Source organism: Trichosurus vulpecula, chromosome 2, assembly GCF_011100635.1.
Source record: "Trichosurus vulpecula isolate mTriVul1 chromosome 2, mTriVul1.pri, whole genome shotgun sequence".
NCBI lineage: Eukaryota > Metazoa > Chordata > Mammalia > Diprotodontia > Phalangeridae > Trichosurus > Trichosurus vulpecula.
Genome location: NC_050574.1, coordinates 431427547 through 431448840, shown reverse-complemented (window position 1 = coordinate 431448840; position 21294 = coordinate 431427547). Strand labels below are relative to the sequence as shown.

At 38.2% G+C, this 21294-nt stretch overlaps 1 protein-coding gene across 1 annotated transcript in view; it reads right to left on the bottom strand.

Annotated features, from left to right (window-relative positions):
- LANCL3 (LanC like 3) overlaps positions 1-21294 on the bottom strand; it is a 104043-nt gene that overhangs the window by 16484 nt on the left and 66265 nt on the right. The window contains exons 2-3 of the mRNA XM_036742619.1: positions 12525-12648; positions 9829-10026 (exon numbers count right to left, since the gene is read on the bottom strand). Coding sequence (XP_036598514.1) covers positions 9829-10026; positions 12525-12648 — 322 coding nt within the window. The remainder of the gene's footprint in view (positions 1-9828; positions 10027-12524; positions 12649-21294) is intronic.

Below are 21294 nucleotides of genomic sequence, written 5' to 3'. Positions count from 1 at the left end.
AGAGACCATTCAGATTTAATGAGACACCTCATTTTAATGATAAAGAAAATGAAACCCAGAGACAGTGCTTGGACACTTGGTGAGGAAGTTGCCAGACTGGGATTTGAACCTAGGCCTTCTGACTCCAGATCCCACGCTAATTTCTTGTAGTGACCAGGGCTGGAAAATTCAGTCATCCTTGATGGTAGTGCCACTACCTCAGAAAGAAACAGGAGAACCAAGAGGACTAAGACACTGTGTTCAGCACTAGCAGCAAAAGCTAATCTTTCCTTAGTGCATCAGTGTTTACAAAGCACTTCCGCTACAACTCTGTGAGGTAAGGTAGTGCATTACAGGTGAGTAAACTGAGTGAGGTCAAATGATTTGCGCAGGTCACAGAGCTAGGAAGTGTTAGAGACAGAATGCAAATCCAAGTCTCTCTAGATTTCATCCATCTTTTTTCTACTGATCCACACTTTTCATTTTAGACATGCTGAGTTTCAGGTAATTTGTAGGACAGCCAAGTGAAAACATCCTATAGGCAATTAGAAATAGTTTAATTACACCTAATGCCAAACTGCTTAATAGTATGTAATCTAAATTATATGCTAATAGATTATCAAACTAGATTACCATATAGTTTTACAGATTTCTATGTGTGAATGTATACATTAGGAAAGGAAAATTAGACAATTATGAATTACAGTGCATTTTATAATTCTATCCTAAAGGTAACTCAGGGGTTCTTAACCTGCAGAACATGAACTTGTTTTTTTTTTAAAATATCTTCATAACTATTCTTCCAGATATTTTATTTCTTTTGTGATCCTATGTGTTTTACACATTTAAAAACGCTATTCTGAGAAGGTATTCATAGACTTTGACAGATTGCCAAAGGATTCATGACAAAAAAAAATTCAACAGTTCATTATTTTTGAAAATTTCATTTGAAAAAATTTCTTTTTTAAGTTAATGAAATTCTATTTTTCTTACTCTGGACTCCCAAAAAGAAAAGAGAACCCTTATAAAACTACATTTAGTCATACAAAACAAATTCCTGCATTGACCATATAAAAAAAAATGTGTCCTGAGTCCATCATCTCTTATCAAGAGATGTGTAGTATGTTTTATTATAGCCTCTGGCATATGCATTGGTCAAAGTTTTTAGTCTTTCAGAGTGGTCTTTAAAATATTGTTCTTAATGTATGGATCATTCTCCTGCTTCTGCTCACTCTACTCTGTCTTCATACATGTCTTCCCAGATTTCTCTGAAACCATCCTCTTCATAATTTCTTATGCCACAATAATATTCTATTTCATTCATATCCCATGATTTGTTCAGCCATTCCCCAGTTTGGGGGCACTCCCTAAATTTTTATTTCTCTGCTGTGATGAAAACAGCTGTGATAAGTACTTTTGTGTATTTAGGTACTTTTCTTCATTTTTTGATCTCTTTGGGATATAAGCTTAGTAGTGGTATGCAGAGTTTAGTATTTGTTTTAGAACATCAACTTTAAAGAGCCTTTGGTCCCACTTTGGTGCTACAGTTCACACATCAGCCTATAATCCCAGGGGAGTGAGAGAAGACATGTTTATCATATCCCTGCATAAACTGTTTAAGGAATGAAGTTTATGAGATCATCATGCTGGTGCTGATTACTCCTTCTTGGGGTATGCTGCCCTTAATTCCTCAGTCTTTAGAATCTCTTCTAGCATCTACTTTCATACTATAGATGACCTCTGATTTATTGTTTCTGGATCATACACCATCTTTGGCTCCTCCCCCTACCCCTGTGGATTGCCCTTAAGCATCAGAACACAACAGAGCCATAGAAATTGGGGCTGAGGATTACACAAAATTTACATATTGATTTTAAGTATTAGTACAAAAAAAAAACCTTTGGTGAAATCTGGATTTCTGGTACAAAGCATGGGCACATGCTTTTACATGAGAATGAATGCAATAATAGGATTGAATAAAGTAGCTATACTTTCATTATTTTAGAAATTCAAAATTGTAGTTTCACCACATTTCCCAAAAATAAATTGAATGAGACCAGGGGGAAATATTATGTATAGATTTTGATGGTTGAAAATGGAGAACGAGAAGTATTTTAAAGATATTTTTCGTGCTTGACAAACAGTAAATTTAATGTTGACAACTAGGAAGACTCTGATCTTAGATCCTCTCTTGAACAGTAAGAGAACAATAGGTCTGGTTTTGTTGTCACTTTATCTCTTGGCATCATATCCTGGAGGAGGAATACACTGACTGTAGTGTTCTGGAAGGAGAAAGGACAGTTTTTGAAGCCCTGCATCAGCATTTCTAATGACATACACAGGGCAGAATGCTGTGACAAGACAAGGAACAGTACCCAGGCGCCAGCAGAAGGAAGTGTCCTTATCTAGTTTGTCTGGCAGAACTTTGGAACTTTCCAACCCAAGCTTTGTGCGTAGGAATGAAATTAATCAGTGGGCAGGGATCTCTCACAGTTGGCTAAATTTAGTCCTGGGTGCAACCACCTGTTGTGCTGTAAATCTGTACACTGGTTTTTCACTGTGCACTTCCTCCATGCTGTGGCTTAGAAACAGGACAGGTGTGAAAGGCTGCAAGAGGCTAAAGTAATAATGAGAAAAAACTTTTCAAGTAAAAGATAAAAAAGGTGTAAAGGAGCATGGAAGGGAAGAAAGGGAATGACTCTGGTGGGTACCCATTGGCATCAGAGCCTCTAAAATAATCTTTGCTTTCTAAGCTACATTTTGTTTGGGATTCCACAAAGAAAGAAAGCATTTCTCTGAAGTGACACCCCAGGAGTTTTATAAGTGGGACTAGAAGTAGGGGCAGGGAGGAGGCAAGGCTGGAAGGCAGAGTATCAAACTCCTTCCAATGCCTTCCTTTATAGAGAGCAGAAACTGAACTCTTGCTCATTCCACTTTGTATCTGCCGCCCTGCCTGATTTTAACTCCAGGAAACAAGATGCCCCTCCCAGGATAAACTCATAGCTTCTAATTTCATCAACAAGCTGCTCACTCAAGCTTTGATTGACACCACCCCCCTCATTCTCCTCTCACCTCTAATTGGAAGGCTGGAGGGCAGAGTACCAAACTCCTCCCAATGCCTTCCTTTATAGAGAGCAGAAATTAGACTCAGCTCATTCAACTCTGTATCTGCTGCCCTGCCTTGTTTCAATTCCACAGAACAAGATGCCCTCACACTTGGTGTCCTGTCCCCTCTCCCATTTTCTTGTCTCCTTTTGTGTGTTGTCTCTCCTTTTGTGTAATAGGGTCCGCAAGGGCAAAGGTTGTCTTTCTTTTTATTAATTGCATACCCAGAACTTAGCACAGTGCCTGGCACAGAGTGGGCACTTAATAAATGTTTATTGGATTGGATTGGATTGGAAGGTAATGGCTGTAAAGAAAGGGCTGGGAAGGGCAGGAGTGCTACAATTATTCCACACCAGCCATTATTTTAAAGCAGTAGATGTAACAAAGGACAAATAAGGGGAATTTGGAGAAATTTGTAATGATATAAACTGGTACAGAGTAAAACAAGCAGAACCAGGAAAATCACACAGGACTATAAAAATGTAAATGAAGAAAACATGAAAAGGAAACTTAACTAAGATTAATTGCAGTCTTGGTCTGAGAGAAAATATGACGAAACATACTTTCTGCTCTCAGGAAAGAGGTGAAGGATTACTGAGTCATAATGTTATGTACCTTGTCAGATCTGGTCATTTTGTTGGTCAGTTTTTCTGAACTGTTTTTGTGAGGGTTCAATTGGAGAGAGGGTAGGCTAGGAAATTGTTGTGGTACTAAAAAAAAGTATCACAAATTTCAGCACAGTGCTTAGTAAGGTAAATTTCCTCTCACTTAAGAAACACTATTACTGCTGTCACATGTAGAGGTGGTTGAAAGGGGGGAAGGGGAAATTATTACAGAAACCCATCTGGATTACTAGAGGAAAATGTTTCATCTTGGGCTTGCTGGGATTATTATTTTCATCTCAAGCTTGCTGCCAATTCAGTATGATTCTGGGCTGGATCATCACTTTTATTTCCTGTTAGCTCAGAGGAGCTAAACAAACAAACTCTAATGCCATCTAAACAAAACACAATCAGAAAAGAAATTCTGCTTTAAAACCATTCCAAAAATAGACTCCAGAGGCAAATGCTGACAATGACCTCCTAGTTTAGGATTGTCCGTTCAACTGTCTATTAGTATCATCAATTGAAGGTTCACACTACAATTTCTGATAGCCATCAGGAGCACTTCTCTTAGACACTTCTGTAACCATTACTAACAACAGACCAAGAAGAAATAATGATACGTTGAACATTTTGGTTTCTCATTTGTTTGTTTCTTTGTTTTCTGAAAAGGTCTGGTTTTATAGTTCAGTGAATAAATGGTTGCAATGATTCTGAGCTATAGCATATGTTGCAATTTTATTAAAGACACTAAACAATAAGAAAGTGGGAAATCCAAGTCATCACTATAGTAAATCCTAGAAAAGTCCTCCACCTAATGAATATGGACTAAAAGGCTTATATCACCATGACTCCTACATCATTGCATGCTTTTACTCAATCATAATTCTGTGTATCAAAAGTTCCTCCTAAAGAAAGTAAGCCTTATTATCTAATGTTATAGATTCATATAAAGGATTTACTTGTTTCCTCAGTGTATATATAATTTGCAAAGTCAGGACTAAGGCACAGTTTACTTGACTCTTTAGTTGAAATTTATGACAACTATAGTGATCCTCTATTCAGCACGGTTGAGAATTGAATTATTCAGTTTAATTGTATATTCTAGTTAACTGAGAGCTGTGATATATACTCTTACCAATTTTCAAGGTACTAGAATAAACTATATGAAGATCACATGGAACATAATTTAATTTTTCTTCAGTTTAGCGATCACTAAGAGTTGTTATGAGCATTAATGATAATTATATAAAAAACTGCCTTAATATTAGGCTGCATTAATATTGCCTCTTTGGCACAGTGCCTGGCCCATAGTAAATGCCTAATAAATGTTTATTGGTTGATTAACTCATTAATAGAAACATGATATGCAAAAAAAGGGGAGGTAACAGTCAAGTTTTGCTGTCCTATGGTCAGACCACATCTGGATCATTGGTTTCTTGGTGGCACATTTTTAGAAAGGCTACGCACAAGCCAGTGAGGAAGAAAGCAATAGTGAGAGAATGGCATATCAAGAGAAGACTTAGAGGGGGACCTGACAACTCTCTTCATGTGGAAATGATGCTACTCTTCTTGGCCCCAGAGACAAGACCTAGCAGCAAAAGTTGCTTGGCAAAAGTTGCCAAGAGGCTGATTTAGGTTCAATATAAGGAAGGGCTTCCTAATAGTTAGGGCTCCTGAAAAATGGAAGGCACTGCCCCAGGGATAGAGGAATGTCACTGCAGACTTTCAAGGAGAAGCTGGAGGATAAATTCTTAGTACACAGGGCTCCTGTTTAGATAAGTATCAGGTTTGGATAAGCATAAGACCCTACAGGTCTCTTCTGACTCAAAGATTTCATGATTTTATGATACAAGATGATCTCTGGGTTCTTCTCTGAATTCTATTATCTTAGCTGAAATGCGCTTTTTATTTTTTTTTGTTTTTTTTATTTTTTTTTGAAATGCACTTTTTAAACGAGAAGTTTTCCATGTTCATGATATTTCCTCTATAAAATATTATTTATGAAATTACACATTATTTTAAAAAGAGTTTTATATGGCAAATTTGGATATTAAAAGCAGGTTTAATTCTTTTGGGGGGCTTTCCTAATTTTTCAACTTCCCCCCTTCATCCTGAGAGTATTTCACATTCCATCAGAACATTTATTAGTTCTATGAATGTAATTTGAACATTAATGTGATCTGCAGCTATAAATAATACTTGGGGAAACACTAGACTATGTAATAATATTATTAAAGTATTATTAAAATAATATTATTAAAGAGGGGTTACAGGGATAGGTGCCAATGGAGCCAGAATTAGAATGAAATGATTCTCCCAAATGAACAACTGTGTTGACATTTATCAACTTGTGAGGCATTTAGGCTCAGTTTCCTCCACAAAGGTCCTGCTTTGATATAGCACAATGTGGTAGTCTTTCAGGTCTCAATGTTATGCAAGGGGAACATAAGCCCCGATGGTCTCAGACTGTATTTGGGAGATGGCTCTGCAGCAAACTACTTGCTGACATTTTTTAAAAAATCTCTCTAACACCAGTATTTCTTCCAGTGATGTGATATGGCTATAAATCATGGAGCAACAAAAGCTCCAAAGTGACGGTTGACAAAAAGGCAGTGGAGAGATGTTTGGTAGGCATACGTAGTCCTCAGCATATTAGCAATAATGGACTTGTGCATGAAAAGCAGCATAAAAGATACAATCCAGGACATATCTTACTGGAAAAAGGTGTGGGTTTATCGTGTAGGAAGAACAAGGGGTAACAGGAAGATAATCCCTGTGATGCACTGTTGCCTATGGAATGTTTAAAGACCTAGAGGAAAGCTGTTGGCGCATTGTATAGATCCATTAAGAAGAGTTTGTGGGAAAAATACAGGCAACAATTGCGCAGAATAAGAAGGCAGAGATGGGTTTTTAACAGTACCACTGGAGGGATCACCTATATCAATGCAATTACAGCTCCATTAAAGTTTGTTTAGTTAAGAGCTTCATCAAATAAGATGGCCAAGTAGGAACAACAACAAAAAGGTAGGTTAAATAGTGACAGCAAGGGTTAACAGGTGAATGGTTCAAGTTTCACTGTTACACTGATATCCATGACAGTTTTTTTAACTCCATCATGTTGGATAGACATCTCCAGAGCAATTATGTGAACAAACGGACAAGAACAGCACAGAATGAGAAGGCATGGATGGAGTGCTATTGGCACTAGAGTAGGAAGTACCCCCAACCAATGGGAACACAGAAGGTCCACAAAAGTATTAAGATATGGAAAAATTGAAGAGGAGCCAGTGGGAATGAATGAAAATGATTGAAGTGTTACTATGTGAAAAAACTGAAATGGATTCACAAGAGACCTGGGTTCTAATTCTACCTTTCCCATTAATTAGTTGTGCTAACTTTTGCAAGTCATTTGATTTCACTGATTCATAGAACCTAATTGGCAAAATGAGGATTGAAATTCTCTGATTCTCTGACTGGGAAACGAAGCAATCAGAATATATGCCATCTTGGAATGGGGGGAGGGGTAGAAATGGGGAGAAAATTTGTAACTCAAAATCTTGTGGAAATCAGTGTTGAAAACTAAAATATTAAATAAAAATGATAAAATTCAAAAAAAAGATATTCTCAGATTCTATACATGGAATACAAGGTCTATTAGGAGACATAAGGGAAATAGGAATTAATATTCTGCACACAATGGCGTATATCCAGTCTATAATTATCTAAAGTTATACCATCTGTGCTAAGAGTAATATCCAATGTCCTAAGCCCTCCCCCATGTAAGTTAGGCTAATTGTTCTTTCAAAAGTATCAAGTATAATAACTTTACATGTGTATCTGTGTGTGTGTGTGTGTGTGTATACCTACACACCTGTTTGAGTCTAATGGTAGCCATGTCTAGGGTGAGGAGAGGGTAAGAAAAAAAGAAATTTATGTGATAACTTTGTTGTATATTTGAAGGGAATAGCAAGTTGTGCATAGCAGATTTGCAGTTTCATGTGCAATCATCTTTTTTATCATACTATGTTATAGAAATGCTTGTTTTATTCCACAAATTAAAAATAAAATTAAAAACAATATATCGAGACCATCCTTGAGTGTTAGTTGGCTCAGTGGACTAAAGATACAGGTTGTTGACATCATTTCGTGGTTACCTGAGTACAAAATAGTTGCAAGAGAGTCTGGTGGTGCTCTGATACTTAGTTGGTGGATCACAATGGATAACTGAGGGAAGACAATTTCGCCCAGCTGAATTAATTAAAGGTGTCCTCCAAGCCCATCCTTATTGATTACCCTTCTGTTCTGGCTAAGCAAATCTCTTCTTGCTAACTGTTAAATGATCAACAAATATCTCATTTTGTTCCAACATTGAGCCTTAAACTACCAGCAGCCTGACCTGCATCAAGCTTAGCCCAGAACACCATCCAAAATGGCCAACTGTTCCTTATCAATAAGAATAAATCAAGATGTTATAGAAGACAGAATTTAACAGAAGTAATACCATGGCAGGAGAGGAGGTGAATAAGGCTATTTTAAAGTCCCTTTCTTCGTAGGAATGTAAGTCTAAGATAGAACATCTGGAATGGTTAGGTGCAACATTGTCTATAGACAGAGACATCATAAACGGCTGAGGTCTCAGAGTGGATTAAAACGGGGTAATAAGCAAGGAGCCTACTGAAAGCAGGCAAGTCAAGGCAAAACTGAATGATGTAACCAATTCTCAATTGCCTGTGCTTCTGAAGGACTGAAGAGCAAGCACTTAAAAATTAAAACCTTACACAATTCCCAAATCTCACATTAGCCCATACTTAAATATCTTCCCTGTTCAATTTTTTCCCCCACTGAAACTAATAACTAGCAAAACCGACTGCTTTGAGGGATTAAAAAAATTTCCCTGAGTTCCCTCAAATAAGATACTAACAGGTAATAAAATGGAGGGGGGCGGGTCAGGCAAATGGTCCACAAAGAAGAAAAACAAATAAGACCCTGAATTACTAGAAGTAAATCATAGGCTACTTTTCTTTTTACTTCCCTTTTCTTTGAGTTCTAATGGGAAGGAGTATTTCAACCCTGGTGGTGATGTTGCCTCTCTAAGAAGGCAATAACTCCTAGTAATTAGAAGAGGTGAGAATGGCCAGGTGAGAAATAAATAAAAACTTATAATAATAATAGCTAACGTTCATATAGCACGTACTATGTGCTAGGCACTGCACTAACCACTTTACAAATATTTCTCATTTGATCCTCACAACAACCATGGGAGGTAGCATTATTCTTACTATCCTCATTTTACAGATGGAGAAACTAAGGCAAATACAGATTAAGTGACTTCCTCAGGGTCACACAACTAGTAAGTATCTGAGACTGGATTTGAACTCGGGTCTTTCTCCATCACTGTACCCCTAGCTGTGGTGTTAATTGCTCACTATGTTCCGGTCCACTATAATTCTTCTTGATCTAAATAGTGTAACCAATTCTCAATTACCTACACTTAAGGAGGAATACAGAGAGAGCACCTAAAAACTAAACCCCACATTTAATTCTCAAATCTTTATTGGTTAGGAATAGCTGACTACTTTGATGGTATCTTTTCACGTACTTAAATAAGGACAGGCTAATGCAAATTTAGCACATCTAAAATAATTTTTCAGGGCTTAGTGATTCTTTTAGACACTCTGCCAAGCTGAACTCTATCCCTTCTGCAGGCTCCTTGAAGTCTTATGCTTTTCTGATTCTGGAAAATGTGTCCCTGAGCACTTTATCTCATCAGAATGACATAACACTTTGCAGAAGCCACTAGAGGTGCTCTCTCTCTCTCTCTCTCTCCCTCCCTGTCTCCCTCTCTCTCTTTCTCTCTCTGTCTCCGTCTCTCTCTCTCTCTGTCTCTGTCTTTGTCTCTCTCTGTCTCTCTGTCTCTGTGTCTGAGTCTCTGTGTCTGTCTGTCTGTCTCTATCTCTGTCTCTCTCTGTCTCTGTCTCTCTCTGTCTCTCTCTGTCACTGTCTCTCTGTCTCTGTCTCTCTCTCTCTGTCTCTCTGTCTCTCTGTCTCTCTCTCTCTCTCTCTCTCTCTCTCTCTCTCTCTCTCTCCTTCCTACTACACCAGATGGGAGAATACTTTCAGCTAAATTGAAATGTGTAACCTGGAGCTCCGTGACACCAGTGGACCAGCTCATTTTCCCTCTCAATCATTTCTCCTAGCTCAGGTGGCCAGTTGCAATTTTGTTCCTGCTCCATGAGGAAGTTAACACTCTGCCAGACCAACTCCCGATCAGCAGGTTGGAGGTGCTCGTGGTAAGAGAGCAGCATCTGGAGAATGGAAGACAGACCATGAGCGGCACCTATAAATGAAAGCAAAATGGAGTAAAGCTTCACTGTGGTACAGTAACTGAGGCCAATCTATATTAGTGAGGATATAGTTATAGATTTTTTTAAAGGCAGGTTTATTACTTCCAAATAATTGCAATTAGGCCAACAAAATATAGTCTCTAGGGAATCTACTTTAATGTAAAATTATGATGATATTTTTTATTAGCACATAGGTTTCCTCACTATTTTCTTCTTGAGATTGGGTCTCCACATGTCACCCAGGCTGGAAGTACAGTGATTACTAATATGCCTGTTCCCAATACTGATTGGCACCTGCTCCATTTTTCTGACTTGGGCTAATTTGTCTCTCTGTGAAGAGCCTGGTGGCCCTTCACCTCTGAGAGGCTCACTTTATTGGTGTCAGACTTAGTGTGGGCACCCAATTGGCTTTAGTCCTATTGGAGCTCAGAACTCCTGAACTCAAGCAATGAACCAGCCTCCATGACCCACAAAAGTAGAGATTACAGGTGTGAACCACCACACCAGGCCTATCTGTGAGTGCTTCTAAAGTGCTCGAGTGTACTTAAAAAGTCTTCAAGTATTTGAAACAGTTTCTTCAGCAATACTATTCACACACTATTCATTTGTACTCTCTTTAGAGGAACAAAAAATTATTAAAACAAAGTTAAACTTTACTCCTCTTTCAAATTTGAGTTAGTGTGGTATTCATTAATGGGGAGGCACCGTTGTCAATGTACAAATCTCTGGCTTGCTCTTTAGGCGACTTTTCGTATGCGATGCTCTCTTCCTCCCACTCAGACACCTTTGACTTTGCTCTTGCTAGCACACAATTTATTGTCTAGGCAGGAGCTATACTTATTCTTTCAGACTGGTGCTTTGCTGTCTTTTAGAAAGCTTTTTAGCTTTCTCATCTCCGTCTAATTTCTAGTCATCCTTATCAAAGGATTTGAGGATAAACATTGCTTCATTTTTTTTAATATGCCAATAATGCCTGAACTGCAAAAGGAAACTCAAGTAAGCATCTTACTTCCAAAATCTCGGCTTTCAAAATGACTTGTAAGGAGCTTTCTGGTCTCTGGATTAAAAATGATCATCTTTAAAATTAAAGTCAAGAAACTTGAAAGCATTGTTTTCATCCTTCACTGGCAGTTGTAGAATGGTTAAAGCGTCAGTTTGAAAAATCTGTTTTGTAAAAAAATGTCGACCTATCTTGCTACTACAAGAAAATAACTTTAGTAGAAAAAAAAAGTTTAAAAAAGTATTCCCATGTACTGCCAAGATAGAGTGGGCTGCTGTTAATATTGCTATTTAGAGAAATAAATGGGGAATTTTTTCATGTGATACGTGCACAGGATTTTAAGTGGATAACATACATATTTTTAAATCATTGTACTGTTAAGATACATATGCTGTGTAATAAAAGTTTATTCTACACATATGAACACATATGTAAAAACTATTGCTTTGTTGTTATTCAGTCATTTCAGTCGTGTCCGACTCTTGGTGACCCCATTCAGAGTTTTCTTGGCAAAGATACTGGAGTAGTTTGCCATTTCCTTCTGCAGCTCATTTTAGAGATGAGGAAACTGAGGCAAACAGGGTTAAATGACTTGCCCAGAGTCACACAGCTAGTAAGTGCCTGAGACCAGATTGAACTCAGGAAGATGAATCTTTCAGACTCTAGGCCCAGCCCTTTATCCACTTTCTCCTGGCTCGGGAGGCCAGTTGCCCATGTAGTAGAAAGAATGGCTATGGATAGCATATCTAGCCATGGCCAATCAAATTTATAACCAGAGGGCAGCTCAGAAGTCACCTAGCCCAACCCTCTCATTTTACAGAAAGAGAAAACAAGGTCCTGAAAGGTTAAGTTGATTTACTCAACATCACAAAGATAGCGAGGGGCAACACCAGGATTTGAACCTGGGTCCTCTAGACTCCAAATCTGGTGATTTTTCACAGCATAATGCAGAGAAGCTAATAGGTTAGGTTCATCAAGAATCCTTTCAGGAAGTTTCTGTTCCCGTGTTCTGTAGACTCATTCTCACAGGTACTCAGAGTTAAGAGACATAATCACTTCTCATTTGGTTTGGATTGTACCTCTATAATTATTATCAATCAGCAGTCTTAGCTTTTGGTCTATCTATTTTAAAGCTGTTTCTTAAGTGAAAGCAGCTGCAGTCATGCTTCCCTACTACACAGAAGAGATAGAATGAATTTTTCAAGGAGTTTGAAAATATTTCTAACTCTATCTAGGAAAAAAATCTACATCTACATTACAGGAACCTTTCTAATGGCTGTGTTTCAACCTCTGCTGCTACATGATGGCAAATAAAAGCAGAAATTAAACTATGACTGCCCATTTGCCTTTATTTTAAATGATTACCATCTCTATAGTTCTCATTATGTGAGGTTTATGATTACTATTTAAAACATTCCAGTTTGCTGCAAGTGTTATATTTAATCACAAAAGACCTTCATCCTTCGAATTTTCTTTACTCCTTCTACTTACCCAAGTATTCAGTTCCATAATAAGAATACATTAAAGGAAATGGTTTTCTCTTTTTTGCTGCATACTGCTTCCCTGATTCCAGGATTGCCTGGCAAATCGATTTGATCTGTGCCGGGGTCAACACCTAAGTAAAAAAAAAAAAAAAAACACAAAAAAAGAGGAAATACTGTTAAGATTTTTCTCTTCTTTCCTTCCTTCCTTCCTTCCTTCCTTCCTTCCTTCCTTCCTTCTTTCCTTCCTTCCTTCCTTCCTTCCTTCCTTCCTCCCTTTGTTTTTTTTGTCAAATACAGACCTTTATTATGGTCAGTTCATATATCCCTCACATCCTTTGTATGTATGGTAATAACTTCTGTACAATCCTTATCTTACCTGACTATTAATTTCTCTATCATGAATTTTTATTTTATGGTCATATCATATCTTCTCTGCTCAGAGTCCATTATCACACATACACACACACAAAAACACATACCTCTTCTGTTACAGGCTCTAGCAGACCACTTTTCATCTGTTTCATCATTAATCATTGTCACCTGGCTAGAGGCCTGGCTCAGACAACAGCCAATAATAAGCATCTTTATTTTCTGGCTTAACTAGTCTGTTACTCTTCATGTGCAGTACAGGTCAGGCCCGGACATTATGCTTCAATTAGAAGACATTTAGATTGTGCTTAGAGAGGCACTATTTTTGAAAACCACCACTGCCTGACATGCTCAGCTAAAGCTTTTAGCCATCATGGAACGATTTCACCACTGAAACCAAAGTTGAATAGATAATTATTAAGATAAATTTGCATGCATCAAACTGATGTCTCATAAAGGTCAAAATGAGATTAACTGCAGCATGACGTTCTTCCTGCAATGTTTGCCATCTAATGCATCAGTCAATATGATAAGCAGGATCTTCCAGTCATGGGAAATGGACAAGGCTGTTTGAAACAAAACAAATAGAAAACAGTTCCCTGTATAGTTCAGTCTTGCCCTGGATAAATATATTCCTGGATCAAGGTGAAGTCCATTCAGCTTTGTTCTGTCTTCTGAGATTAAGACTTCTAATTAATTCACATTATATCTGGCACTCGAATCACTACTTCATTCTGCAGTTAGATAGCAATGATTTATTAACCAGTTACAATGCACTACTCTGATCTGCTTGACCCATTTTATTATTTGCCTGATCCATATTATTATTAATAATAATAAACAAATACTGATTCAATAAACAAATATAACTGTATGCAAAGCACTGGGAGTTGGGGAGGGGGGTGCAGTGGCAATCTTTGCCCTTAGGGATTTTACCATTTGATTGTGGGAGGAGAAATGGAAAAAAAAAACAAAATATATACTATATATAATACAAAGTAATAAAAACTGTGTTCTATAAGTGAAACTAAAAAAAGTGCTACAGTATCATAAATACCCAATAAAATTGGACTTTCTCATCTTCATGAAGATTTCATCTTTTTTTAAAATCTCTTTACCAATGTAATGTTTTTATATTTTTAAGCAATTTCATCCTTTTGATTAACAATTATGGAGGGGTCTACTTTTTCAACCTCTCTTTTCTTAGCCACCTTTAGGGTGATACTAAACTGTCCTTCTGCTTCAAAATTTCAAAAACAACAAAAACCCACAGTTCCCTGCATCCCCCCCAATCAAAATCAGGCATTTTTCTTGGTTCTCAATATCAATTTTCTCTACTTTATCTTTCCAATTCATTTAAAGTGATCTTTCAAAATAGAAAAAGAAATTCCACTTTAAATAACTACATACAGTGTAAGTGGGTGCCTACCTACTAAGACATACACAGGAATACAATTACAAAACACTTTACAAATAAAGATAGTTCTAAATAATTAGAGAAATAATTAATCAAGCAATATAAAAACATAACATTTTATAAGTCAATATAATAAAAATAATAATTCTGCCTAGATTAATTTACTTAAAGTAGTGTTGATGTGATTAACAATCTTCCCTGCCCATTCAATAGGGCCTTCACCCTTTTGCTGACTAGGTCAGGAGAGGTGTGAGGCCTTCAGGGCCCTAAGGAGAGGTGCTAAGATCAGAGCCAATTATATGTGCACTGAGTTCTAGCCAATCAGATGTGCATGGATTCAGCCAATCAGAGACCTGAGTTCTAGACAACATGATGCCAGCTAGGACAGTTATATAAAGAGAGCCCAGAGGGTGAGAGCAGCAGAATTGAGAAGTAGAATTGAGAAGCAGACATCAAGAAGACATTGAGGCAGCAGACACTGAGAGACAGCCAGCGTCAAGAGAGACTGCAGAGCAGAAAGTGCAGACAAGAGAGTTGTGGAGATGAAAGAGTTGAGAATCCACAGCATTGAGAGATTAGAGAACTGAGAATCCAGAGAATCCAGGAGACTGCAAGGACTTTGAGAACTGCAAGGGCTTTCAGAACTGAAGGAGAGGACACAGGCAAGCAGTTAGGATTCCTGAGTGATTGTTTATGGGAAGGCCTTAGCAGGGGGGAAAGTTACAGAATGACTTGGTTCCTTGCTATAATATTGTGTTATAATTTCCTTGTTGCTACATTGAGGTGGGGTTACTGGTTTTGGAATATAATTACTGCTATATTGAATTGGAGTCATTGGTCTTGGGATTTGATACTCTGGTGTCTAAATAAATGTTATACTTCCTCTGCCTTCTTCCTAGAGAGTTTTTTATACTTTGCGATTCTGAACCATACAGGCATGTTCATGGTCATCCTTGAGGTCATGAATCTTGCCTTAGTGATACACTTATTCTCTGTCATATTAATCAAACTATAAAAGGACTACTTTGTAGAGCAAGAAAAATAATTTTTAAAAATTTGACTGGAGTAACAAAAAGGTCAAGAATATCAAAGGAATCAACGGGGAAAAAAAGTTGGGAAAGGAAAGGAGCTTAGCAGTACCTGATCTCAAACTATACAACAAAGTCATGAAATAGAGACTAACCAGTGGAATAAATTAGGTACACCATGCATAGAAGCAAATCAACACAGTAACCTAATGTTTTTCATGAACTCAAAGATCCCAGCTCTTGGGGCCAAAAATCACTATTGAACATGATTAAACAAAAACCATTGGGAAAACTGGAAAACAGACGGGCAGAACTAGGTATAGCGTAGAGCAACACCATATAAAAGCTAAGCTCTAAATGGGTACATGTTTTTAGAAATAAATGTGTCATAAGCAAATTAGAGAAGCATGGAAGAAATTACCTGTCAGATCTATGAGTAAAAGAAGAGTTTATGACCAAATAGGACACAGGACAGAGAGAGAGAAAAAGAAAGAGAGAGAGACAGACAGAGAGAGAGAGAGAGAGAGAGAGAGAGAGAGAGAGAGAGGAAGGGAGAGCGAGCACAAGTGTTTCACAGTAGGTAAAACAAGCAATTTTGACCACATAAATTAAAAAGTTTTTTTTTTTCACAAATAAAACCAATGTAGCTAAAATTAGAAGAAAAATAGGAAATTAGGGAAAATATTTGCAGCAATTTCCAAAGCCTTACTGCTAAGATATACAGGAAATTGAGACAGATTTATGAGAATAAGAGCCGTTCCTCAATTAACAGTCAAAGGCTACAAATAGATATTTTTTCAGAAGAAATACAAGCTATCAATAGCTATATGAAAAAATGCCTTAAATCACTAATTATTAGAGAAATGCACATTAAAGCAGTCACACCCACCAGATTAGCTAAATTGACGAGAAAGGAAAATGACAAATGCTGAAGGGGTTATGTATAAATCATTGTTGATGGAGTTGTGAACTGATCCAACCATCCCAGAAAGCAACTTGAAACTATAGCCCAAAAGTCATTAAACTGTGCGTATACTTTGACCACTACTAGGTCTAGGCCCCAAAGAATTCAAAGAAAAAGGGAAAAGACCATATGTACAAAAAACATTTATAGCAGCTCTTTTGCGGAGGAACAAAAAAATTAGAAAATAAAAGACTGCCTATCAATTTAGAGAATGGTTGAATAAGTTATGGTATGTGAATGTGATGAGACACTATTATGCTGTAAGAAATGATGAAGGCAATGTTTTTAGAAAAACCTGGGAAGGCGTGTATGTACCAATGATGAAAGAAGTGAGCAGAACCAATTTATGCAAAAATGATATTGTAAGAAGGGCAGCTAGGAGGCACAGCAGATAGAGTTCCAGGCCTAGATTCAGGTCTGAGTTCTTCCTAAGCTCAAATCTGGCCTCAGACACTCACTAGCTGTACAGTCAAATTGCTTAACCCTGTTTGCCTCAGTTTTCTCGTCTGTAAAATGAGCTGGAGAAGGAAATGGCAAACCGCTCCCCCCACCCCAGTATCTTTGACCAAGTGGTGTCATGAAGAGTTGGATGCAACCGAACAACAAAAATATAATGTGTAATGACCAACCAAAATTCCAAAGTACTCAGCAAAACAAACATACTATCCACCTCCAAAGAGCTTATGAACTCAGCAGATCAAAGCTGATCAAAGATCAACTCCTTCCTTCCTTCCTTCATTCCTTTGTTTCTTTCTCTTTCTTACTTTTTTTCTTTCTTTCTCTTTTTTTGGGGACAGGTGGAAATTCTAATTCTAAATTCCAATATGGAATTTGTTTTGTAGACTGTTTGTATATATATTGGCCTTTGTTTTTCTTGCCTTCTCAATTGGTGAGGAAAAAGGAGGAGGAGGGAGAAAATTCGGAACTGAAAATAAAAGAAAATTGAAAAAAAGAAAAAGAAACACAAAGTAATCTTCCATTTCTAATTCCACCCCTAACCCTTACCCTAACTCTAACTTTAAATCATCTTATTTTCTCAATACCGTAATAATCTCATCGCTTTTTGCTGTTACATCAACCGATAAGATTATCAGTGACTTGCCCAAGGTTTCACATTACAGTTTGGAACAGGGGTTCTTAACCCAGGCTCCTCAAGGTATCTACTAATTTTGGAAATTATTTTTTATAACTATGTCAATATGCTTGACTTCCTTTATACTCCTTAGTATTTTATTTTAGGCATTTAAAAACATTGCTCTAAGAAAGTGTCTATAGACTTCACCAGGCTGCCAAAGTGCCCATGACACAAAAGAAAATTAACAATATTTTTTCAGAAAGTTCTTTTCACACAAGAGCCACTAAATAGTGTAAATATTATTATATCTAGTTTACAAAGAAGAAAGTTGAAGTTCAGAGGGGTTGCTCAGTAACTTTAAGAACAGGAACTCCAACCCAGGTATTCTGCATTGCAATACAGACTGAGGGCCAAAAAAGACTTTAGAAATCATTTAGCCCAGCCCCTTCACTTTTACTGATAAGAATTTTTCAGTACCACAGGCTGACTTTCAGTGGTGTTAAACAAAATCTTAACTCAAAATCTAGTACCATTCTGGATAGATAATGAAGTTATATGTCTTCTTGAGCCTTAATATTTTTAACCTTTTCTCTAGGCCACAAACTCAATAAGCTTTGTGTCACTTACCTGAGAGAATCGTTACTTCTTTTTTTTTAATATTTTTTTTTAATATTCTAATATCCTGTCTGCCTAATTTGGCTCTTGGATTGACTTAGCCAGGAGATTCCACAAAGTGGGCAAGAACAATGCAAAGGAAGACTAAAATGAAGGGGTTTTTTTTATTAATCTGATAATTTGATAATCTATGCTTTCCCTATCTCAATTTAGTAAATTAATTTGAGTCATTTGTTCCCCAGTTAAGCATTTATCGCTATAAATTTATTTGGTTTACTTGGTAGCTTGTTTATTTGATTTTTTTAACCAGAAAAAAAGAGTATGTTTGATGGGTCCTGGTCATTTTTCTTGCATCTCTAATCAGCAGCTTAGAACAGAGAACTAGTTCATGAAATATTGTTGTAAAACCTCCTCAGGTCATGCATCCTGTCTGGGTGGTTTTCTCTTATCTCTCAAAAACACAGTAAAGAAACAAAGAGAAGCAGAAGCTCCTTCCACTGGTTAGAGACTTGTTATGCATGCAATTCCTTATCTCAATGCACAGACCAGACCTTCCCTAGAGTTTATTGATCAGCAAATAAAAAGAAAAAACAGTGCTCATTCCAGGGGAGGAGGGGGAGTGAAGGCAGGAAAATAGGTCTATAGATTCTCTCACTTTTCCCTCCCTCTCCCTCCTGCCCCCCATCCACGCATTCACTTGCCATGAAAATCTACCACTTGGAGGAAAGAAAGGTAAGGCATTATAATTATGTCTTTGATTTTAGAAATAATAATCGTTAGCATTTATACAGCATTTACTATGTGCCAGGCACTATACAATCACTGTCTTATTTGATCCTGAAAACAACTGGGGGGGGGGGAGTTTATTATTCCCATTTTATAGCTGAAGAAACTAAGGCAAAGAAATGTGAAGTGATTTGCTCAGGGTCTCACAGGTCATGTGTCTGAGGCTAAATTTGAACTTGAGTCTCTAGACTCCAGGGCTAGTACTGTGCCAAGTAACTGCATATAATAGGCAGTGAGTAGTCATCAGGGTGGGCGCCTCTGGGTGAAAAGAGTGGAGGGGGATTGCTATGAAGGCTCCTTTGTTCATTTAAGCTATTTCAAGAAGAGGAAAAGAGTGGGAGTGGGGGTGGGAAATCACTACCATGGCATTCTATCCCCATCCATACTGCATTAGTACCCTTCCTTGCATATGATAAAACTGCCTCCTGTAGACTGAGTTTCATTGTCTTATCTGAAGGCAGAAGATACCAGAGGGTATTGAAAGTTATGATGGATCCATCTCCCATGGTTCCCAATCCTGCTTGTCAATCAGCGTTGGAGAAGGTAACACCAAGTGTGCACCTTTTTGTATTACCTGCTACGTGTCACACACCCCTACCTGTGACATATGTACCCTTACCTGCAAACTGCAGTTCTTGTATCCTCGGTGAGGATCTGAGATGCAAGGACCCAGCCTCTTTCACTGAGGTGGACTTATCCAAATTGTCTTTAAAGTTCCCAATAAAAGCTGGCCTTATCTTGAAGCCACAGCCTATCTCCAGGGCTGTCTGCCACCTTGCCATACTCATAATAAACTCATTTAATTCTCTTTTGTCCTGAGTTTTGCCTCATTAATCAGGGTGAAATTTCAAATGAAGAATTTTCCTTACAACAATCTTATGGACACTAAAGAAAGTATAAAGCAAGTGTGAAGGTTCTTTGATTAGGGTAGAGTCCAAACAACCATTGAATTATAAATATTTAGAGCTGATGGGGTCTTTTGTGTCCAAGCCCTTCCTTTTAAACAGGAGAGAAACTGAGGCCCCAAAATGTCAAAGTCGGAGAATGCCGGAGGAGGAGAACAGCTGTGCAAGGGGGAGGAGGGGTGGGGACACAGCTGCTCAGAGCTGCCAATTAGTCCCTAGAGCTTTGTCTAAAAAAAAGAAAAAGAAGAAATGGGATGTGTTCCCAGTGCTGGCATTTGAAAGAATCATTGGGAGTGAAAACTAGCTAGCCTCAGGATGTACCGAGGAAAGAAAGGAATATGATGTTGTATTTAGAACGATTCAGTCATGTGAATAAGAGGGGGAGAGGAAGTGTGTGAATGGGAGCCATGCCACCTGTGTGTAGGAGTGACAGTAGCTTGGAATCCCCAGTGCTTTGTATGGTCAGTGTTTATAGTTAAAGCTGAGAAAATCGAAGTGAGTCAAGGCTAGGGTTATTATCCCACAAGTGTACATGCTTCAAGTGTAAGGCGTCTGCTGGCTTTGGGGTTCTTTGCCCTAGTTCCCCTCCCCACAAGTGGAGATGGCAAGGGGTTATTAATCAGATTTAGTCTTGTATCATTTATTTGAGATAGCTGGCTTCTGGGCTTCATCTAGTCTTCACAAGTGAAGCCCAAGGGCCCAAAGCTTACAAGGGGAAAGCAAGGCTCTGGCTGTGAGGGGAGTGCTTGAAGATACCCTAACACAGAAAGGGGAGACTGATTTCCTCCGGGTCGCCTAGCTTGTTCCAGAGCTAGAGTCTAGTCTTTCTTTCCGGACATCCTTTCACTACACCACATTCCTAGTATGTCCATCAGGTTCTGATTCCTCTCTATTAACCCTCATCTCAGGATTGTAGAGTTGTAAAGTATCTGCTGTTTAAGTGGCCTCTATTATCCAAATCCATATGGAGGGAAGAGAAGACATGCACTAAATGTACAAGGTGCCCTTTAAAGTACCAGTATAGCGGGCATGTATGCACATATTCAATACTGTACTTAAACAAATGTGGGCATGGCCAAACTGCCCTAGACCAGTGGTCTTCAAACTTTCCCACACCCCTGACCTGCAGTGATCTTCAATGTGAGCATTTGCGCCTCAGAAATTAGCAAAAATACTAAAAATTGTTGTTTCATTTTTTTTTATTGTCTATCCCTGGGGTTGGGAATCTGCGGCCTTGTGGTCACACATGGCCCTCTAGGGCCTTTGGTGCGCCCTTTTGACTGAGTCCAAGTTTTACAGAACAAATCCTTTTATTAAGTGATTTGTTCTGTGAAGTTTGGATTCAATCAAAGGGCCACACTTGAGGACCTACAGTACCACATGTGCCCTACAGCGTTCCCTAATCGCCCTTCCCAAAGGGGCCAGCGAGAAGTGGGAGCAACCACCCCTAGGTCTTGATGGGGTTGAGACAGGCACAGCTTGAGCGTACTCCTAAATCCCCTCAAGCCTCAATGGGGACCAGTTGAGGCAAACACAGATTGCCCCCAAACCTTGTGGGGGCCGATCAAGGCATTGCAATTTGTGCATTCAACCCTAAGGGTTCCCTGCTCACTGACCA